At 39.9% G+C, this 20,252-nt stretch overlaps 1 protein-coding gene across 1 annotated transcript in view; it reads left to right on the top strand.

Annotated features, from left to right (window-relative positions):
• The window catches only part of LOC124267806 (tensin-3-like), an 81,305-nt gene extending 62,716 nt beyond the window's left edge, over window positions 1-18,589 (top strand). The window contains 4 exon segments of the mRNA XM_046702796.1: window positions 10,441-10,527; window positions 11,625-11,709; window positions 11,711-11,797; window positions 15,014-18,589. Coding sequence (XP_046558752.1) covers window positions 10,441-10,527; window positions 11,625-11,709; window positions 11,711-11,797; window positions 15,014-15,217 — 463 coding nt within the window. The 3' untranslated portion in view covers window positions 15,218-18,589.
• The last annotated feature ends 1,663 nt before the right edge of the window (window positions 18,590-20,252 follow it).

Here is a 20,252-nt window from a genome sequence, read left to right as displayed (position 1 = left end):
CCTGGTGTACCCTGCTGTGATATTGCTGGAATATTGCTAAAAGCATCGTAAAACCCATCTCACTCACTCACTCACATTTTGATTTCTTCTAGGTGTAGAACCGTGGACAAATCCTACAGTGCTCTATTGCAGTGTTGTCAGATTGTATCAACTTAAGGTACCCGTCTGGCCAGGTGTAGAACCAGAACAAAGCCTACGGTGCTCTATTGTAGATAAAGTGTCTGTAATTTGATTGTTTAGGAAGGAAAGGTCAAAAGTTGTGGTGACTTTGGAGAGTTCAGCCATCATATCAGGCCTGGCAATTGACTGAGAAATTCCACACTTTGGTGACATGGGTGTGTTTCACAGCAGTAGTTGAGGCTGACATGCCCTGTATAAATCAATCCACATCTCAAGAAAACCAGTCTCCAGTCATTGTTATCTTGTGTGGCCACTCACTGGATGTTCTTGACTTTTAAGATCGATTGTTCATCTGTGTTTGTGATTCTTGCAGGTATTGTCATGTGTGACAGTCACCACTGACAGATGCGGTGATTCCTTCATGTTTTATACTATACAAATACCCGAAATACCATTCTCTTGCCACAGGTATTTGAAATATTCAGTATTTATCTGTCTATACTCTTTTTTATTTTTTTTAAATGAAAAATGAGACGAGACAGTATTTCATAGACTGGCATGCCAGACAATCAGATTGCTTGAAAGAAGCCTTTGAATATGTATAGTTGGCATTTCGTCTCCTTGGTATGTGTGAAAATGTAACATATGTCTTTCTAATAATGTTGGTATTTGATATCATTATCGATCATCTTTTGACTATCTGAGTTGGCAGGTGTATTTTGAGTTTTTCACAGATATTATTAAAATTTAAGTGCAAACATATTTGTCATAGACAAATATATATTCATGTAGAGAAATTGTTTGATGAGGTAATGTGTGGTACTAATGCTGAAAACCGTATCAGTTTTGTCACCTGAAGACTGTAACCTATTCATGTTTTGTCACCTGAAGACAATAACCTATTCATGTTTTGTCACCTGAAGACAGTAACCTATTCATGTTTTGTCACCTGAAGACAATAACCTATTCATGTTTTGTCACCTGAAGACTGTAACCTATTCATGTTTTGTCACCTGAAGACAGTAACCTATTCATGTTTTGTCACCTGAAGACAATAACCTATTCATGTTTTGTCACCTGAAGACTGTAACCTATTCATGTTTTGTCACCTGAAGACAATAACCTATTCATGTTTTGTCACCTGAAGACAGTAACCTATTCATGTTTTGTCACCTGAAGACAATAACCTATTCATGTTTTGTCACCTGAAGACAATAACCTATTCATGTTTTGTCATCTGAAGACAGTAACCTATTCATGTTTTGTCACCTGAAGACAATAACCTATTCATGTTTTGTCACCTGAAGACAGTAACCTATTCATGTTTTGTCACCTGAAGACAAAAACCTATTCATGTTTTGTCACCTGAAGACAATAACCTATTCATGTTTTGTCACCTGAAGACAGTAACCTATTCATGTTTTTCCTTTCTTTAAAGAGATACAGGTATTTTTGTACTTCAATAAGATATGCATACAGACACTGATAAAATGGGGTTCTTATATTTTGTTTGCCAGTTTGTAATTATTTTTTTGTTTGTTTCTGAAACTGAAAAGTTAATGAATAAATGAAGTTCAAAATGATCCTGAGCCCAATAAGAATTTTCATAAAATATTTGCAGACAGTACAACAGAACAGATTTATTTTCATGTAGGTTGTCAGATTCAGGATGTACTCAAAGCTGCCATGTCTTTGCTCTTATCCTGCCATTATTTACCTGTCCACAAGTCCGGTATTTCACCTGTAACTACTTTCCCAGCCCGTAATGACAATAACAGGGAAATGAAGCTTGGTCAACAAGCACAATGTTCCCACCCAGACCCTCCCCGAGCCGGTTGAGGTCTGCCGCAGACAAAGCCCCAGCCTCTTGCACTCTCCTTTAGTGGCCACTCCAGCTCCTCGACCGTTATAACATGTTGGTCCGTTAGGTGGTTGTCCACTCCCAGGCTTGTTGGCTTTGTGACTGAAGAAGCTCCCATGTTGACTGGTCCTGTGCTGAGACCCATCTATTTTGGTTGACTTTGGACTAATCAGCTGACTCTGTGGTTGGTAATGAAGCATTACATGAATTCTTTATGGAGACTCCCATGGGAGCTGGCCTGTGTCCACTCCCTGTCAAATGTTGAAATTAACTTCCAAGATTTGCTGAGCCAAGTGGTTGGAATGTAAATGAGAAATGTTGTACTTTGTGAGACTGAAATTCCCTCAGGATACCTTTACCATTAGATGCACTGACCTTTTCTAGAGGACTGATCCCAATTTGTACATCTCTTAGGACTTCTTCAGGAAATTAAGAAATCTCTGGTTAAATATTGAGGTGGATTTCTTTCCCTGCTTCTTTTTTGATGCATTTTTATCTTGGAATCTCTGTGGCTGTACAGACACTTCCCAATATGTCTCGTATTGCGTGTCAAGAAAGTGACCAACCAGGAAAGTCTATTGTTGAAACCTAAAGATATGTGGAATTCCTAGATTCAAATGCTATAGGAGAAATGTCAAGGAACCCAGGACACCCTCAATATAAACTCACTCACTCACTCACTCACTCACTCACTCACTCACTCACTCACTCACTCACTCACTCACTCACTCACTCACTCACTCACTCACTCACTCACTCACTCACTCACTCACTCACTCACTCACTCACTCACTCACTCACTCACTCACTCACTCACTCACTCACTCACTCACTCACTCACTCACTCATTGGGGCATCGTAATGACTAACATCAAAAGACCCCAAAGACCTTCATGAATGTAATCTCATCACAGTTCATATCCATATTATTCTACAAGAATAATTAGCAATCAAATTGAAGGGATTGTCGGGTATAATCGGAGTTTCTCTGCTGCCTCATGCTTGTTATAAGGATTGATTGGACTGGGGATTGGGTGGCTGCAATTTCTCACCTGACCTGTTTCATTGTACGCAATCATGTGAATCAGCACACGATCATGCTCAAACTATTCCAGACTATCCCAGGTATTTACAAGCTGTTGTCATGTTTGAATATTGCTAAATAAAGCTTAAATATTCATTCACTTATTTAGATCACATTTTCATAATTTTCTTACCTGAGTCATTGTACTATAAGATGAGTGACTAGTTGACCTGGAATATTGTGTGTGGATTTAAACAACACAAAAACAAATACAAGTGTTTTGAGCTGTAGTTTTCTCTGTTGTAGTGATATCCAAACAAGTGCCATTGAACCAGCCACATGACACCTGGCATGTGGTGAATGTTTAAACATCAGGTCTCTATGCACAGTTGCCAAAAACACACGGTTCTACCATAAATCAAATCCATTCAGTCTGGATTGAATTTGATTCACATGTGTGAAAACATTTCCTTTCCAGTTTGTTCTTCAAGATGGTGGTGACACTTTCCATCAGTCCAGATCACTTCAGTCTGTACCAAATGGCTCCCATCTTGAGAGGGGACATACCCTATTCATTATGCTCATGACACCTTTGAGGGTCAAGCAATGTCCTAAGATAATTGCCCTGACCAACCCCTTCCATTGATCTTCTCCTGTGGCAGAGGTGGTGAGATGTTAGCATCTGATACAATTAGTCCTTTCAGATCCTTGTGTCCTCGGTCACCTGGCTCCTGTAGTAGATACTGCTCCCCGACACATTTCTCAACACCAAACATCCCACCATGCTTCCTGCCCCCAACACAAAGACCTGTTTCATGTACATGTATTGACATTCTGCTGCCAGACTTTTCATAAGATGTATTATTATCATTGTACACACATCATTAAGGATGTGTCCCACCCACGCCATACAGAATCGTATCGCCCCTCAGACTGTCCTCACAATGAGGGCCACTGTCTATTCAGGGCTGTGGACAACATGATACCCTTGTCTACAGGACATTCTTGATCAAATCAAATCAAATATTTTATTGTGCAAACGTTCCATACAGGAACAGTGACAATATCTATAAACTACATGAACAAGATATATAATGAATCACATATATATGATGAACAACAAAGCATATAATAATACAAATGAGTATAATAATGGCTTAGCACAATCAGATCTTCTATATTTGTTTAAAATTGTACATGTGGTAGCAAATAATTTCTATAGTATTTGGATCATTATTTCTAAAAAGAAGGTGAAATTTTTCAGTGGGAGTAAGTCTGAGAAAGTTATTAATTTTAGAGGAAAGGGAGTTAAATAAGGACTTTCTTGCATCTGAGTATTTCGTGCAACACATGAAATGGTGTTGTTCATCCTCAAGGACAGAGCATTTGTCACACAGACGGTCCTCCAAAGGTGTAGGTGGTCTTGTTCTCCTACCCAGTTCAATTTTTAGTCTGTGATCAATCAGTCTTAGTTTTGTGAAGTGGATACGGTGTTTTTTTATTTTGCAGTGTTGCAGGTATGGTTCAAAGTTGATTTCAGATTTAAATTTTCTATATGTTCTAAGTTTGTTCCTTGAATTTAATGTGTTTGGATTATCTTGAAGAGATGAGTGGAACATGTCTGTAAATTTCAATTGGAGGTCCTTCAGTATAGAGGAGGAAGTAAGATTACTTTCCTTGATGTTAAACTTATCTAAGAGGCAACCGAGTTTATAGTACCATCCAATTTTGTGTTTGGCAATCTTTATTGATTCATCAAATCGCTACTCGAATTCTCCTATATTTTAGCATTGAAGGTTTATGTTCTGGAGGACTGCCCAGTTAGGAAACATGTACGTCAACCCCATGTCAGCTAGTCCACTATAACCAGAGGCTTAACATAAGCAACAAAAAGGAAGTACATGTATGTCAAAATCTGGTAAATTAACCGTATTTTGAACCCATATACGCCTATGTTAAGGTGGCCATTTCGAGCCAAAAGGAACCATAGAAAACATGCTAGAAATCTGCCAGATGTCAAAGGAAACATGTATAATTGAAATATTCTTGCATGCCATGACTGTGGGCATTGTTGTCAGATTTAGATTAACTCTTCATTTTGCCCTCTTCATGTTGAGTGCAAAGGAACATCCTGATCATTGACGGCTTCAGCTTATCATAAATCTGCTAACAGGAGCAGTTTGGTGGAAAATAGTTTTTCTGTCTCAGCAGGGTTAAAGAAGCTTAAGTCACCTCATGGTTTACTTGTGTCTAAGAGCACATGCCTAAATATTTATTAAACTCTGCCACCTGTCCTTTTGACATTTACTATTCAAAACAAGTTTAAAAACAACCACAGCTTGAAAGGGGAGTTAACACCAGCCATGACAGATGTTTGATAGGCATTTAGAAGTTGGTAGGGTAATACAACACACTTGATATGGATGTGCAACTTCTTTATTATTTACACAGAACGTTTCTGGGCTAATACTTGCCCCTTCATCAGGTGAATCATCAGGTAATTGATGAAGGGGCAAGTATTAGCCCAGAAACGTCGTGTGTAAATAATACAGAAGTTGCATATCCATATCAAGTGTGTTGTATCAGCCATGACAGGTTAACATTAGTTTTGTGAAAAAACTTGTGTTCTTTTTGGAGTGTGTAATAACAGCTATAGGAGACAAGAGACAATAACAGTTTGTTATAGTCGTATTTGGATATAAAAAATGTGTCCTTCCCCCTGACCTATCCTGAATTCTCCTTCCTAGGCATAGTGGCTATCCCCACATTGTACACAGATCTTATAATGATATCCCTCCTATCTTCAGGAGGATCATAGACACCCTCTGGGGTCGGCTTCAACAAACCACCTCCCATTTAGTCTGTTTGACTGTCACACTCAGCTGGATGCCTGTTTTAAGGGATCCATCACCCTATTGTCTGACTTGAACCATAAAGACTTGTCTTGACACTTTACAGTTGGTGGAAATAGTCCGAAGATGAGTGAAAGCATAGTTTATTGGTGTGTGACCAGGTTGCTCTTGGTGTTTTGATGTGTTGATAAGGACAGTGTTATTTCCTTCTTACCCTGTTCTAGTAGTGATGACTCCCATTTGTTTCAATTTCTTGTCCAAACTTGGAATCATTATCATATGTTCATGGTTTATCTTGCTGGCTGTGGGGATCCTAGTTTCTTTTGTATATAATAGTGAATCTGTGGCTTGTTGTGGCTCTGCCTGTGAGAGGTGATGTTATGTATCTCCAAGTCAGAGTGACATCAGTTCATGCTCAGTGTTGACAAGTGATGTCATACGTGTGAGTATCACCGTATCATGTCAAGCTTGTCTGGTGATAACACCGTCATCAGTGTTGACAAGTGATGTCATACATGTGAATATGCACCGTATCATGCCAAGCTTGCCTGGTGATAACACCGTCATCAGTGTTGACAAGTGATGTCATACATGTGAATATGCACCGTATCATGCCAAGCTTGCCTGGTGATAACACCGTCATCAGTGTTGACAAGTGATGTCATACATGTATGCACCGTATCATGTCAAGCATGCCTGTATCACCGTATCAGTGTCAAGCATGCCTGGTGATAACATCATGTCAAGCATCCTGGTGATAACACCATCATCAGTGTTGACAAGTGATGTCATACATGTGAATATGCACGGTATCATGCCAAAATTGCCTGGTGATAACACTGCCATCAGTGTTGACAAGACCACAGTGGTCCCCTGATTACAGGTGTGACAGTTTGCACCTGAAGCTGATTTCCATGCTGGCCTTGTCAGAGTGTGACTGGAATTAATCAGGCCTGTCATGGGAGAGTTCTTACTGGAATTACTTACCAAGATTAATGCAAGATCATTGTTTGGGCTTACTTCAAGCTGTAGACAAATAACCCTGCCTTTCATATGTCAACAGTTTTACTGCAGCCATGTCAGACTGATATTAATCAATAACATATGGAAATTTTCAGTTTCTATGAATTCCATCTATCCCTTATAATACAAATTAGTCATGGCCAATTTAATGTGTTTTTTTATGAATGTCCTAGATGCAATGTCGATGTTCAAGGATTTATGTAAAACAGGTTCATTTCAACACAATAGTGCCCAATTTCAAGTCAGGTGAATAGTGTCTGATTACATCCCCGACTTGGGGACTTGGAGGGTCAGAGGTGATGTGAGTGATGATGGCAGCTTGTACTGCATAAATGGTGTTACTGTAAGACTATACATCACTACCGCAGTAGAGAATTGACTGGATAGGTCTGTCAGTGTAACACTGTATGTGTTATTTAGTCTTTAATTATTGGGCCATTTGTCTGTGGCCTTGTTGTGGTGTGAAAATGTCATAGCTTTAAATTAGAGTGAGTGAGTGAATATGGTTTTACACCGCTTTTGGCAATATTCCAGCAATATCACAGGACACCAGAAATGGGCTTCACATATTTTACCCACATGGGGAATCGAACCCGGGTCTTCAGCATGATGAGCGAATGCTTTAACCATTAGGCTACCCCGCCACCCCTTTAAATCAGAAGACTAAGGATGATCAACATATTTCCTCAATTTCCCAAGCCCAGAAACACGTGTCTCAAAGATATTTTAGCACTACGATCATCATAAACCTATGTTAAAGCATTGGAGATACAATCACTTTGATGCTCAGGTGGCTTTGATGAATGGGGCCCAGCTCTTTATTTAAGGAAATATGGTAATGATGACAATATATCTATGTATGAATGAAGTCATTTTACATTATTAGACAAACCTCTCTTAAGTCTAAACATAAAGATCCAAACCTAATATAAAATTGCATCTTAAGTCTGTGTCCAAACCAGAACACACATTTTCTAACTGAGGAGTTAGGGGGCAGGGGGTAGCCTAGTGGTTAGAGCGTTCGCTCATCATGAAGACCCGGGTTCAATTCCCCACAAGGGTACAATGTGTGAAGCCCATTTCTTGTGTTCCCCGCTGTAATGTTACTTTAATATTATTAAAAGTGGTGTAAAACCAAACTCGCTCACCGAGGGGTTAGAAAATGTTCCCAGCAACCTAATGTTAGCCATAAGAGCCATATGTGGATTGGGTGGTCAGCATTTTCATGTCAGTCTACGGTGTATCAGGACCAGGGGAATATTTATAGGTTGTAATATTCTTGAAATTCAGTACATGCACAGCTTCAAACAACAACCAAATATGTATCTGAACCAAAAGCATGTCACCATCATACCTGTAGTCCACCCCCGTTACCAGATGAGGGGAAAAAGTACTCTTGAGACTTTATATATGAATCCTAGATTGGCTCTCAACAATAATAGCCATTGTCATAATTGTCGTACCAATCTCCGACACCAAACACCAACATGAACAACCAACAAGCCCGACACTAAAGCCTAACATCCAACAACCAGCCATTCCAAACCAAGGCCATATTCAGCACTGATCATGGAGTCAGTCTGTGTCATAAATTGTGTGGCATTCTGTGCAAAGCAGAATAATTAAATTTAGTTACAACAATAAATGATGAAAGTAGACATGGAAACGACCATGAAATAACTATTCTCGATATGGTTCTAGATTTATGACATCTATAAAACGTTATTCCATTTGTACTGAAGAATAGACATGGCTCATTATGTGACATTATTTATGATTAATAACGTTCAAAGGCTTCTTTGAGTTCAAATCGATAAAATGATAATATTCCATCCTAACTATGCTCCTGCCTCAGACTAAATTATCGTGTTTGGAACAATAGTTACTGCCATTCGAGCAGGTAATCAAATCTGTCTTGTTCCAACACCTTTCATTGGCCCACAAAGCCAGAAATTCCTGTATTTCTGTGTTCAAATAAAGCCCTAGAACACAGGACTATTAACTGGAATTTATTGAGTGGCGGAATTCCATGGTGCTTAGGCGGCAATGACTGCTACAATACGTGAAATATAATGTGACAAAGCAGGCCAGATATCGGCTTACTGTGCACGTCACCTCTGAGAGCAGGACTACAAATAAACTTTGTTTGAATTCAAATTTTGTGTTTGTGGTTGTGAAACAAAGAGATGATGATTTCCTCAAATAAAATGTTTTGCATGTTTGTGCAAAGTCTCTGTCAGCCGAGATGATTACGGGAAATCTGTTGAGCCAGTATTTCAGAAGGTATTCCTGACAGTGTAGCACTCAGAACAACAGTTCTCATAGCACTACTGTTCAAATTTTTTTTTTAATGTATAAATGAATGTCAGATACAAGTATACACAACTATGTGATCTACACTGAAATTCTTAGAAAGCTTATAAATGTCACAATTGATCCTTTTGCTGTCAATGCTGCATTCTTGTGTTTCGTTGTTTGAAGTCAAATAGCTCCACCTGTTGTAGGTAGGAATAAATTGTTTCAAAACTAGGAAGACAGGTCCATTGCCCGACTTGTTGCTTAATATTTTATATACCTAAGGGAAATAATGTTGAAATTATATAAAACATAATAGGTGATGTTTATCACTTTATAGCTGTGAATATTTGAAGTGTAGTACAGGGAGATGGGAGGTTGTCTTGGGGCTAATGGAGGCAATTGTCTTGGTGAAACAGTTTGATCTTTTATGTGTTGCCTCTGGTTTGTACAAAAGTAATATCCGAAGTAAATGTTTTCCATTTGCTCCTAGCAATGAAATGATTCAATATAAGTCCGACATATCATGCACAGATTAAACTTGGTGCTAAAAGGACTGTTTCAAGCTTCAAAGAGTCAATTCTAGTTGACATATAAACAAAACAAATAGTTAAAAGATGTTGGAAGATTAGTTGGTCAAGGTTTTGCATCATACTTGCACCATCCCTAAGACTTATGAAGGATATCATATATAACATTCTGTGGAAGGTCTTAATGCATCCCTAAAAAGGATTGATATAAAATCCCCAGGATATATATTCAGTATATAACATTCTAAAAGGAAGGTAAACTCAGTCTGAATGCACACAATTAGAACTCCTGTACTTCATCAAACATGTAGTGTCATCACAAAGATTGCTCTGTGCTAGTTGTCATCAGATATGTTCATGTCAGTGCAACAATGTCACCAAGAGTGGATATTTTCCATTAAATCTGCCGCTGCCTTTGATCAGCTTTCATCCAATATATCCTGTCATCTGTTTTATATTGTTTCCTTTGAAAGCCTGGATGGCCTTTGCAGGACAAGGGATAATTTCATTATTCTACTCTCTCATATAGTGTGTCCCCAGGGTATATCTGTATTATAGCACTTTCTACATGAACATGACCGGTTGTGTAAATCTGATATCATACAATGGGAGTCACTTGTACCTGACCATTAGCTGTCCGCAGGGTCAGTGCTGGGTGATAACATCACTTATCACCTGTGGTATTGTTTGATGTTGGATTGTGCTGTAGGCTAACGTGTGCCTTGTCTGTTGCAGGTTGGAGTCCCTGATGTGTCTCGATCGCAGTCACATTGAGGATGAGGCCTTGAGGCATGCCCCCTGGTACCAGGCAGGAATACCCAGGTATGATACCCAGTCATATTGCCTCTCCTCATCCTAGAACACCTCAAAAGCTTGATGTGGGTTTATAAACATTAATTTCTATATTGTCCCCACGCATACACCAATGCATAAAAGTGAAAGCCTTATGCAACACAGACAACAAAAATCAGTAGCATAATGTTTCATAAGTTACTTCTGTAGTAAAACAGGCTGCTAGCATAGCCGATCCGGCCTGCATACATCCAGTCCCTATCAAAAGTTGAGTAACTTAAGTACAAGACATCATAGGCGGGTGCTTGAAGAGGAGGTTTAATATCTTTTGACACTGCCCAGACCTGGGTAGGTTATTAATTAAGTTAATTTGAGTGGTCTGGAAAGTATGCTTACAGTTGTATCTGGCTGTTAAGCAGGTATGTGTGGAGGGTACAGTCAGCGCCCCAGGTGTCAGTGTTCATCCCCACCATGGGTGGCCTGGTTATCTGGAGGAGATATAAGGTGGCAAATATTGTATTATAATTCCCCATCATCTATCAGTGTTAACCCAAAGAAAACATGAACCTTGTATGTGTGGAGATATGATGTGTATATACCATTGTGGTGGGAGGGGAAGGATGAAGTCTGGAGCTTACACAGGAAAAACTTGAACATGACATTTTAGAAGATTGTTCTGAACTTGAAATACTTTTAAAAGATGACAAAATTATGGCGAGTATTAAATCGACAACTATATGCATCAGGAGTTGGAAGGGCAGTGGGGTAACCTTGTGGTTATAGCGTTTGCTTGTCATGTCGGTGATACAGGCTTGATTCTTGCACAGGTATAATGCGTGAGGGCCATCTCTGGTGTCTCTGCCGTGGTGTTGCTGGAATATTGCTAAAAGTGGCGAAAAACCTTACTGAAAAGTGGTCTCTGTCCATACTTGTTAGATTTCACAGCCTTATTACTTATTTGTTCGGAACCCCAGTCACCCGCAGCATAAGTTTCCAAGGCAACCCAGTTTGCATCATTGGTTTCTGTTTAAGAACATTTGCTTGTATTAATTTCTATAATGGCAGATATATTGATGAAGTCCGTCCTGCTGTCCATGTTATACATGATGAGGTTCCTGTTGTTGTAGGGAGATCGCCCTGGAGATCCTGCAGCAGGAGGATGTGGGGTCTTTCATTGTGCGGGACAGCACCACACACCCCGGCTGTTTCGCTTCTGTCTGTTCGAGTGCCAAAGTATGAAAACTCCAGCGGAATTTCACATTATCTTATAATAAAAACACAGCGAGGAGTCAAATTAAAGGTGAGTTTGTTAAAACCAGCGTCTTATGCAACACAAGGACCTGTGGTTAATATTTCACAGCCTTTAGCAGGTGCAAGTAGAATGGGGATCATGTGGACAAAATGGATGCCTTGTGTGGCTGCATAGATGGTTATGAGGATGGACATCAGATACGATAATACAGACTGTATGGTTTCCAAGGAATTGTCCAGGTTTTCAAATTCATTGTTTTATGGTTAAAGGTCACATGCAATGTAAAAGACAACTTTGCAGATTCTGATACCTTTCGGTATGGACTTACTGAAACAAATCATCAAAAATGCAAATTCAACTTATGAAGTGAAAAAATAACGCGATGAAAAAAACCACGCGAAATCGGAGTTCAAACGACTCCCTAATTTTCGTGCAAATGAACCAGCCGTTACACTTGAGTGCACACCCACCCGCTCTGACTGGGTTCGGTATCCCGGCTGCTTCGTTTCTAGGGAAGAAAACCCAAGTACAAAATATTGCACTTTTGATTTGCGATTGTACGCTTATAATTTTGTTTATATGTTTTTTCATAATCAGCAATGTATATTATATGTCATGAATAAGTGATAATTGTGTTTTAAATATGTTTGATTTTTTGGTTGCATGTGACCTTTAAATATAATGGTCCTCATTAGTCCAAAACCTTGCTTGCCCAACTATTACTGCACAATGGAACACTTCATGTATACACAAACAAGACGCTCTGCTTATGATCCCCTCTGTCTATATTGATAGGAATCCACACAATTTCACTGAGATTGCCACAGTCCACATTATCAAGGTTTTACTGTATGGAGGCTTATCTGAACAGGGGTGGTGGGGTAACCTAGTAGTTAAAGCGTTCGCTCATCATGCTGAAGATCTGGGTTCGATTCCCTACATGGGTACAATGTGTGAAGACCATTTCTGGTGTCCCCACCGTGATATTGCTGGAATATTGCTAAAAGGGCGTAAAACTAAACTCACTCACTCACTCACTTATTGGAGCAGTTGTGAGACTTATGGTGTTAAACTGTAAATGAAGCAGGTTCAGAGTGAGAGTACCACCAGGAACATTACCATTACTTGCCTTCAGCTTTCTACCTGTATAAGTTTTACAGTGACAGTTATTGGGGTATCTGATTGGGAGATTATCAGTAGACCTTTTCCAGCATCTCACTACCAAAACGAAGATTACATTATAAAGTCAGGCAATGTTGTAGATGGAAAAGTTGCCAATGTAGTGCTCCTTTCACCATGGAACTTCTTGTGCACTTATCAAAGCACAATTGCCTGGCAGGTATTAATGTGCCTTTAGAATTCGTGGAAAAAAAAGACAGCCATTATCCACCGGGCAGCGGTGGAACCTTCTTTTGTCAGGGGAGACAGGGGAGCTATAACAGGAAGTACTGATTAAAATGGTTTTAGGGACACAACCCATTATCTATGTCATACTCTGAAGGAATATTCCTGCTTCACGCTGGTTGTCGGTGAGCTCTATTGTGAGCGACACTTGGATCATCTCTGCTTCTTCCACTGATCCACTTCATAACACACGAACGTGGAGTACATGTCGCTTGAAGCTCTGGCATCTTTGCCATATTTGTTCGCAGCAACTTGGTCTTGTAAAAATCTTCGTGAAACAGAAAAAAATAAGCCAATCGACATTCTATTTCCAGCCCACTTTCCAACTAGATTTCAGAGACACTGAAAACCATTTACTACATTGAAATAGCACCAGTGTTGCTGGTAGTTAAGAGGACAATCACTGTACTTTTTTAGAATGTTAAAAGTAAATGCATTGCAGACATCTGTAGTAGGTGTTTACTGTCACGCCATGTCGTTCCCTCGAAATGAGCTTGCAACCTCTCACTAAATTAACTTGGTTGTGTAAGCTGTATTGATATGTTAAACAAACACAGAAGAGTATAGTACCAGTTCCATGCTGTGTGAGACCATATACATTAGAAGGACTGCTCTGTTCTCTTGTGGACAGTAAGTCTAAGTTACAAAATGACCGTTCAATATGTCTTTAGAAACATATCTCTTGACTATTATCCCAGAAATCATGGCATTATGCCATCAACATCCGTTTTAGCTGAAAAGCTGCTGAGAATAGTTGTATAATCTGGCGTCTTAAAATTCCTTCCATTCTTGATATTGACTAACTGTTATATCTTCCTGGTGTGCAGTAATAAGCTGTATTACCATATACAAGTTCACAATCCCAAGGATTTAGGTTAAGTGTGCTTAATCTCTGGCAAGACCACATAGCTTACATGTTAATGCTAAGGTCTAGTGATTAGCAGCAAACATGCCAGTGCTTAAGACCAGGTCATGGGGATTACCAGCTTGGGGATAAGACTCTATGTTGACATAGTAAAGTAGGCATGATGGAGTGGTTCTTTGGTTGGGCTTTGGGTGCATGGATGACCAAGTCATTCAGGGCACCGTACAGAGTTGTGTCCTTTAGGGACACCAGTAACCTATAATTGTGGGTATCAATCCTGGTTCACCCTGATTTTATTTCTTGGTTGTCAGTACGATGTCTATCACTTTTAGCTTCATAATGATGTAAGAATCTGCATTAAAATGTCACTCTATGCAATAAATAAGAAGTTGTTATTCATGAAGTCACAGGCTTCATTACCGTACCTTCATTGGGTTTCACCAAAACGTCCACAAAATGATAACATAGCTGAACTGCCATACCAAAGTAACGGGGCTGGAGCAGAGCCCCAATAAACACTGCTGATTGTGACCGGCTTCCTAATCCATGAGGTGGTCAGGTTTGCCAACACCATTAATTATATGTCAGTTTATAGTTAGGGTTATGACAAGCTGCTCTTATTGTAAGGCTTAATAAGGGGAATCGGTGGCCCCGAATATACTCTTGTGTCCCTCAGAAACTGATCATAAAACCCATTTCTGGTGTCACCCGCTGTGATATTGCTGGAATATTGCTGAAAGCGGCGTAAAACCCAATTCACACACTCACTCCATGTGCCCCATGTTTGTAAATTTGTGTAGTGCATGTGTATATTTATTGGTTCCACTCACTCACTCCACCAAAGTGGTAGACATTTAAAACCTGCAGCAACTCCGGGTTTCCTCCCAAAACCAACTGCCATGCCGTGATATGATCAGTGTTAAACTAGCTCTATCTTATATTTCTGTTCCGTTATTGGCGAGTTATTTGATTGTTTTATGTTCCTGTTGTTTCAGGGCCTAGACAAGGAGTGGTCCAACCTGACAGCCCTAGTGATCCATCATACAGTCATGCGGGAGATGCTGCCCTGCACTCTCAAGCTGCCCCGCAAGGCCAACAACCCCACGTTTAAAGACAGTGATAAAGACGATCGTGAGGAAGATCCAGACTATCAAAGGCTGTCCGACTTCTCCAACATGATGGAACAACTGAAGATGTGAGACGCAACATGTTTGTGTCGGGAGCTCTGACCCAGAGGTCATGTGACCACAGCTACACTGGCACTTTTTGTGATTTGCAAGAATGTGATAAGAAGTGAAATCTACAGCAGGATTATGTGTGGACATTGTTTGTATGCCGCTGATTTCCAATTTCTCACACACAAGAAACACGTTTTCAGTTTTTCACAAAGGCGAAAATTAAACAGTGAAGACACTGACATCCTGGATTAAGAAATCTATGTTCTACAAATTGTGTACTCTACAGAAATAGCTCCATCAGCAATGTTAGGTGTACCTGTAGTGTACTAGTTGACAACAAGAAACAAGAGTTCATAATCCTGACTGGAAAAAGTCCCGAAAAAACTGTGTCGTCTGAGATCACCTTTCATCCTGAGTATCAGTCGTCTATTTCTGTGATACATCGGGACGAGGAGGGAGTATTGTGGTGTTCATGGTATGTGGAAACAGACTGACATACCATACAAGGATCGCATTCAAGTGGATAAACCTCTAACTCTCCCTTCTCAACTGTTTAATCTAAAGAATCTACCGTCAAAGCATGTCGGAGCAAATGTTTACTTCATGATTTCCAAAGTTTGCGGTAGACTAAGCCCCGTCGTGACATCAAGTTCCGGGGACTTAGTGACTTGTTGATATCTCTGTCACAGCGTCACCGCCAGTGTGCCCTGGGTTATCTCCCTTTGTAAATGCCGCCAAGTCTTTCGCTAGCCGAGTGTTCACTGCCGCATGATGTCGGCTGGCAGATGTCTGTCGCCGATGTCCTACAGACAGTTTAATAACTTGTCACAAATGTGCTGAAGAACCATCTATGAAATTGCATGATGGGAAGTGTGAATGGAGGAGGACCTGACGTATAGTCGTGGAAATACCGAGTGTAATCGCAGGGTGTGACATCAACTATTTATCTAGCGTGTATGAGGTCATGTGAATGTTGTAGTGGGATAGTTACGAGGTGTTTCTGTACATTACGCTTGTACGAACGTGTGTGGCCTTCGTGCAACACGTGCTGACAATAAGTGTCCTTCCTATAACGTTATGTTGTCAGACTATAGCCAGGGAGGTTTGTATACTGTATCTGTGTACATATAATGTATGCATCTTTCACCTACACAAGTCAGGCCGATGACATCTATAGTCTACCTGGAACATCATCTTGGGGAGACTTCAGAGTGCTTTGGAACATTTCGAGACGGTTGTTCAAGTTGTTAGTTTCGAAACTGTGGAATTAAGGGTAAATGTATTTAATACTTCAAGCCTGAATAATATCAACATGAAAACACCTAAAGGTATGACCTTTGTGAGATTTGACAATATATCTACTAAGGGTAGCAGGCCATTGTTAATTTCAACCATTGGCAGATTTGGTATAAAATTTGATGAAAACAAATGGCATGACCCCCAATAATCTGTTTGTAACCAGTATGAAGGAATCCTGTGAGATACAGCTTGTTTATTCCCTAGAATGTTGTAATGGTGTAACAGCATGCTCATATATTACCCATCTTCCCTCCCATTGTCGTTGTTTGAGTTGAGACCATATCGGAGACTAACCTATATCCTAGTTGTGGTATACATTGGCCAGTGCTAGTCTAGATTTACCCCACAGACTTTGCCAGCTAGCTTCACCCTCCTCACTCAAGGAACTTTTCCGAAGGGAATTGTTTGCCCTATGGGGCAAATATATTTGCCCAGAGTCAACTTGTGAGGAGGCTGTAATAGATGAAAGTTAACTTCTGTAAGATGCAACAATAAAACTCAAAGTGCCACTATTTACCCATATTCATGTTTCGAGGGGTAAATATGTCAGTTTTTACAGCAACTGGTTTGCTTTTTCTGCCTTGAACAAGGCACAGCCATAGTTTTGGATGATTTCTTGTTTTCTGCTTGTGGCTACCTGCCCACTGAGTGGAAGAAGCAGATATTGTTTGCCTTGCCCTGTGGAGGGAGTATTGTTGATTTGTTTGTTAGCTGCCCAGTGGTACACTGTCCTAGTATCAGCCTCTGTCACTAACAGAGCTGAAATATTGCCGATGTGACGTTAACTATTAACTCACTCACTCACTAACAGAGCTACGGCACTACGCACTACTTGGGGAAAGGTTCAAGCCTTTATGGACTGTAGTAAATGAAAATGAAGCTGATATGTGCCTGATGAAAATTAGATCCAAAGTTTAATTTCTTTTTTCATTGACATTTTGAGGTAAAACTATAGTTTCTGGCCCTTCTCTGTCTTGGTATCTACTTTTAGAAACATTTCTTAGTCACCTTCATTATAATTTTTTCAGTCAGTACAAGTTTTTATTTACATACTCTTCTATATTGTTACTACAACTATTTCAGGGCTATTTCTTGCCCATTCCTCCTTCCCCAAGTAGTGTAGAACACTTGTGTCTACCATCAGGTGCTTACCAAGAAAATACAAAATGAGAGTGAATTGTGTGAATTTAGTCACTTGTAGCCCCTGTGTGTGGTCAGACTGACCCCTGGTTATCACCTAGCATGGGTTCATTGTCTGTCACAATTCATCCACAACCAATGGCCATTCAGGAGAGTTATGACATTTATCATCCAGGTGATAACTGCTATATTACATGTATTTGGGAAACACATCCTTGTATGGTAAGAAGAAATTGGATTCAGACAAAATTGCAGGTCTTACGGTCCCCATTTATTGCTTCCATATCGAATATTGAGGAAACTATTAATCAAAGTGCTAAGTAACCAGTCTGTAGTTTTAACAAAAAATAATGTAAATATCTTTACTCTATTCAAAGTGATGTGGATAGTTTCTGGTTTGAAGAATAAACATTATTTTGCACAGGAGAGTTTGAGGCCAGACATAATTTTCCTGAAGGAACAGAAGTTGTGAGGATCTTCATGATTCTTTGAGAGAGATGACAGATTCAGAGAAACTTGTACATGTTGTATATTATATTTATTTACTGTTTAAATATACCTAATATAATCTCACCTCTCTCTCTTGAAGGATCATAATGCATCCTTTCCATTAGTTTCCTCAGCTTCTTTCAAATGTGACTAGTCTAAGGGAGACAACTCTAGCAATACCTGTTTGTTTCCCAAAAGAAAGAAGTTGTTGGAATCTCTCCAAACCCTTATTTTGTGGGTGAACTATTACAACGTATATCATGTTGATCTCAAGTCATCAGGGTTGAAATTGGAAGAGGAAGAATTCTCATTGGCATTTGACGAAAGTTTACCCAGGAAATAAAATCTCGTGTTGGGGCATGGAGTACCACTGTTCATAACCTGTATCTGTGATTATTACATGATAACCATGCAACTCATCGTTACATTGTCTCACATGTTGGCAATAAATGCTTTTAAAAATAATGATCATGTTTTCTTGTGATATTGATAGTCAACTGCTATTGTAGGGGGGGGTGCAGTGGGGTAGCCTAGTGTTTAAGGCGTTGGCTCGTCATGCCGAAGACTCAGGTTCGAGTCCCAACATGGGTACAAAGTGTGAAGCCCATTTCTGGTGTCTCCCGTTTTGAAATTGCTGGAATATTGCTAAACACTCGCTCAACTGCTATGGCTTCCTGATATGTTCAGTATAACAGCGTTGATACAAGAAAAGGTGCCATGCACCATATTCCCATTTGAGGAATCCTGTCTTTCATGTGATCATGGCTCACCACTGCCCTTCAAGGTGGAGGAGCTGCCATTACATTTTGACACCTTCGTTCTGGAACATCCTTCACCTGGGTCGATTTCCATTATTGGAGCAGATAAGTGCCGAAATAGTTCACTTAATGATGAAAGCATGAAATTTGCCACGCAAAGATGGCTACCATTTTTTCAAGATGGCCACCATCTACACAAAAATTTACTAATAATTACTTTATAAGTTGTAACTACTTCAAGTTAAACTTATTTAAATTTGTATGACAAAATGAAGTTGTTTTTATTACAATACCAAAACAATACATAAATCAAAATGGCAGTTTTAGCAAAAAACAGTTGAAATTGTACCTGAACTAACTACTGCACCCAGAATAAGAAAGATGCTACACTTCACAATTACAACTGCACAAGGCTGTGCATGTGATACCAAACCGGTAGCATTTGCACCTGCCATGACAGCCAGACTTGCAGCCACACTTAGTGAGCTGTTCAAAACTGTTTGTAATGGGAGAGTTGGCTGTTCAGGGTTTTCCATTCTTCGCCAATCTTCTCCCATCCCCAGTCGGGTGGTGGGGTAGCCTAGTGGTTAAAGCGTTGGCTCGTCATGCCGAAGACTCAGGTTCGATTCCCAACATGGGCACAATGTGTTAAGCCCATTTCTGGTGTCTCCCGTTTTGAAATTGCTGGAATATTGCTAAACTTGGAGCAGATAAGTGCCTGAAATAGTTCACTTAATGATGAAAGCATGAAATTTGCCACGCAAAGATGGCTACCATTTTTCAAGATGGCCACCATCTACACAAAAATTTACTAATAATTACTTTATAAGTTGTAACTACTTCAAGTTAAACTTATTTAAATTTGTATGACAAAATGAAGTTGTTTTTATTACAATACCAAAACAATACATAAATCAAAATGGCAGTTTTAGCAAAAAACAGTTGAAATTGTACCTGAACTAACCACTGCATCCAGAATAAGAAAGATGCTACACTTCACATTTACAACTGCACAAGGCTGTGCATATGATACCAAACCGGTAGCATCTGCACCGGCCACGACAGCCAGACTTGCAGCCACACTGAGTGAGCTGTTCAAAACTCATTGTAATGGGAGAGTTGGCTGTTCTGGTTTTCCATTCTTCCCCAATCTTCTCCCATCCCCAGTCGGGTGGTGGGGTAGCCTAGTGGTTAAAGCATTGGCTCGTCATGCCGAAGACCCGGGTTCGATTCCCCACATGGGCACAATGTGTTAAGCCCATTTCTGGTGTCCCCCGCCGTGATATTGCTGGAATATTGCTAAAAGCGGCGTAAAACTAAACTCAGTCAGCTGGACTCTCTGCTTCTGGCTGGCGCAGAAGCCCACACAC

The sequence above is a fragment of the Haliotis rubra genome, unplaced genomic scaffold (genome assembly GCF_003918875.1).
Source record: "Haliotis rubra isolate DU_JTF1 unplaced genomic scaffold, ASM391887v1 Scf134, whole genome shotgun sequence".
NCBI lineage: Eukaryota > Metazoa > Mollusca > Gastropoda > Lepetellida > Haliotidae > Haliotis > Haliotis rubra.
This window is presented reverse-complemented; position numbering and strand designations above follow the sequence as displayed.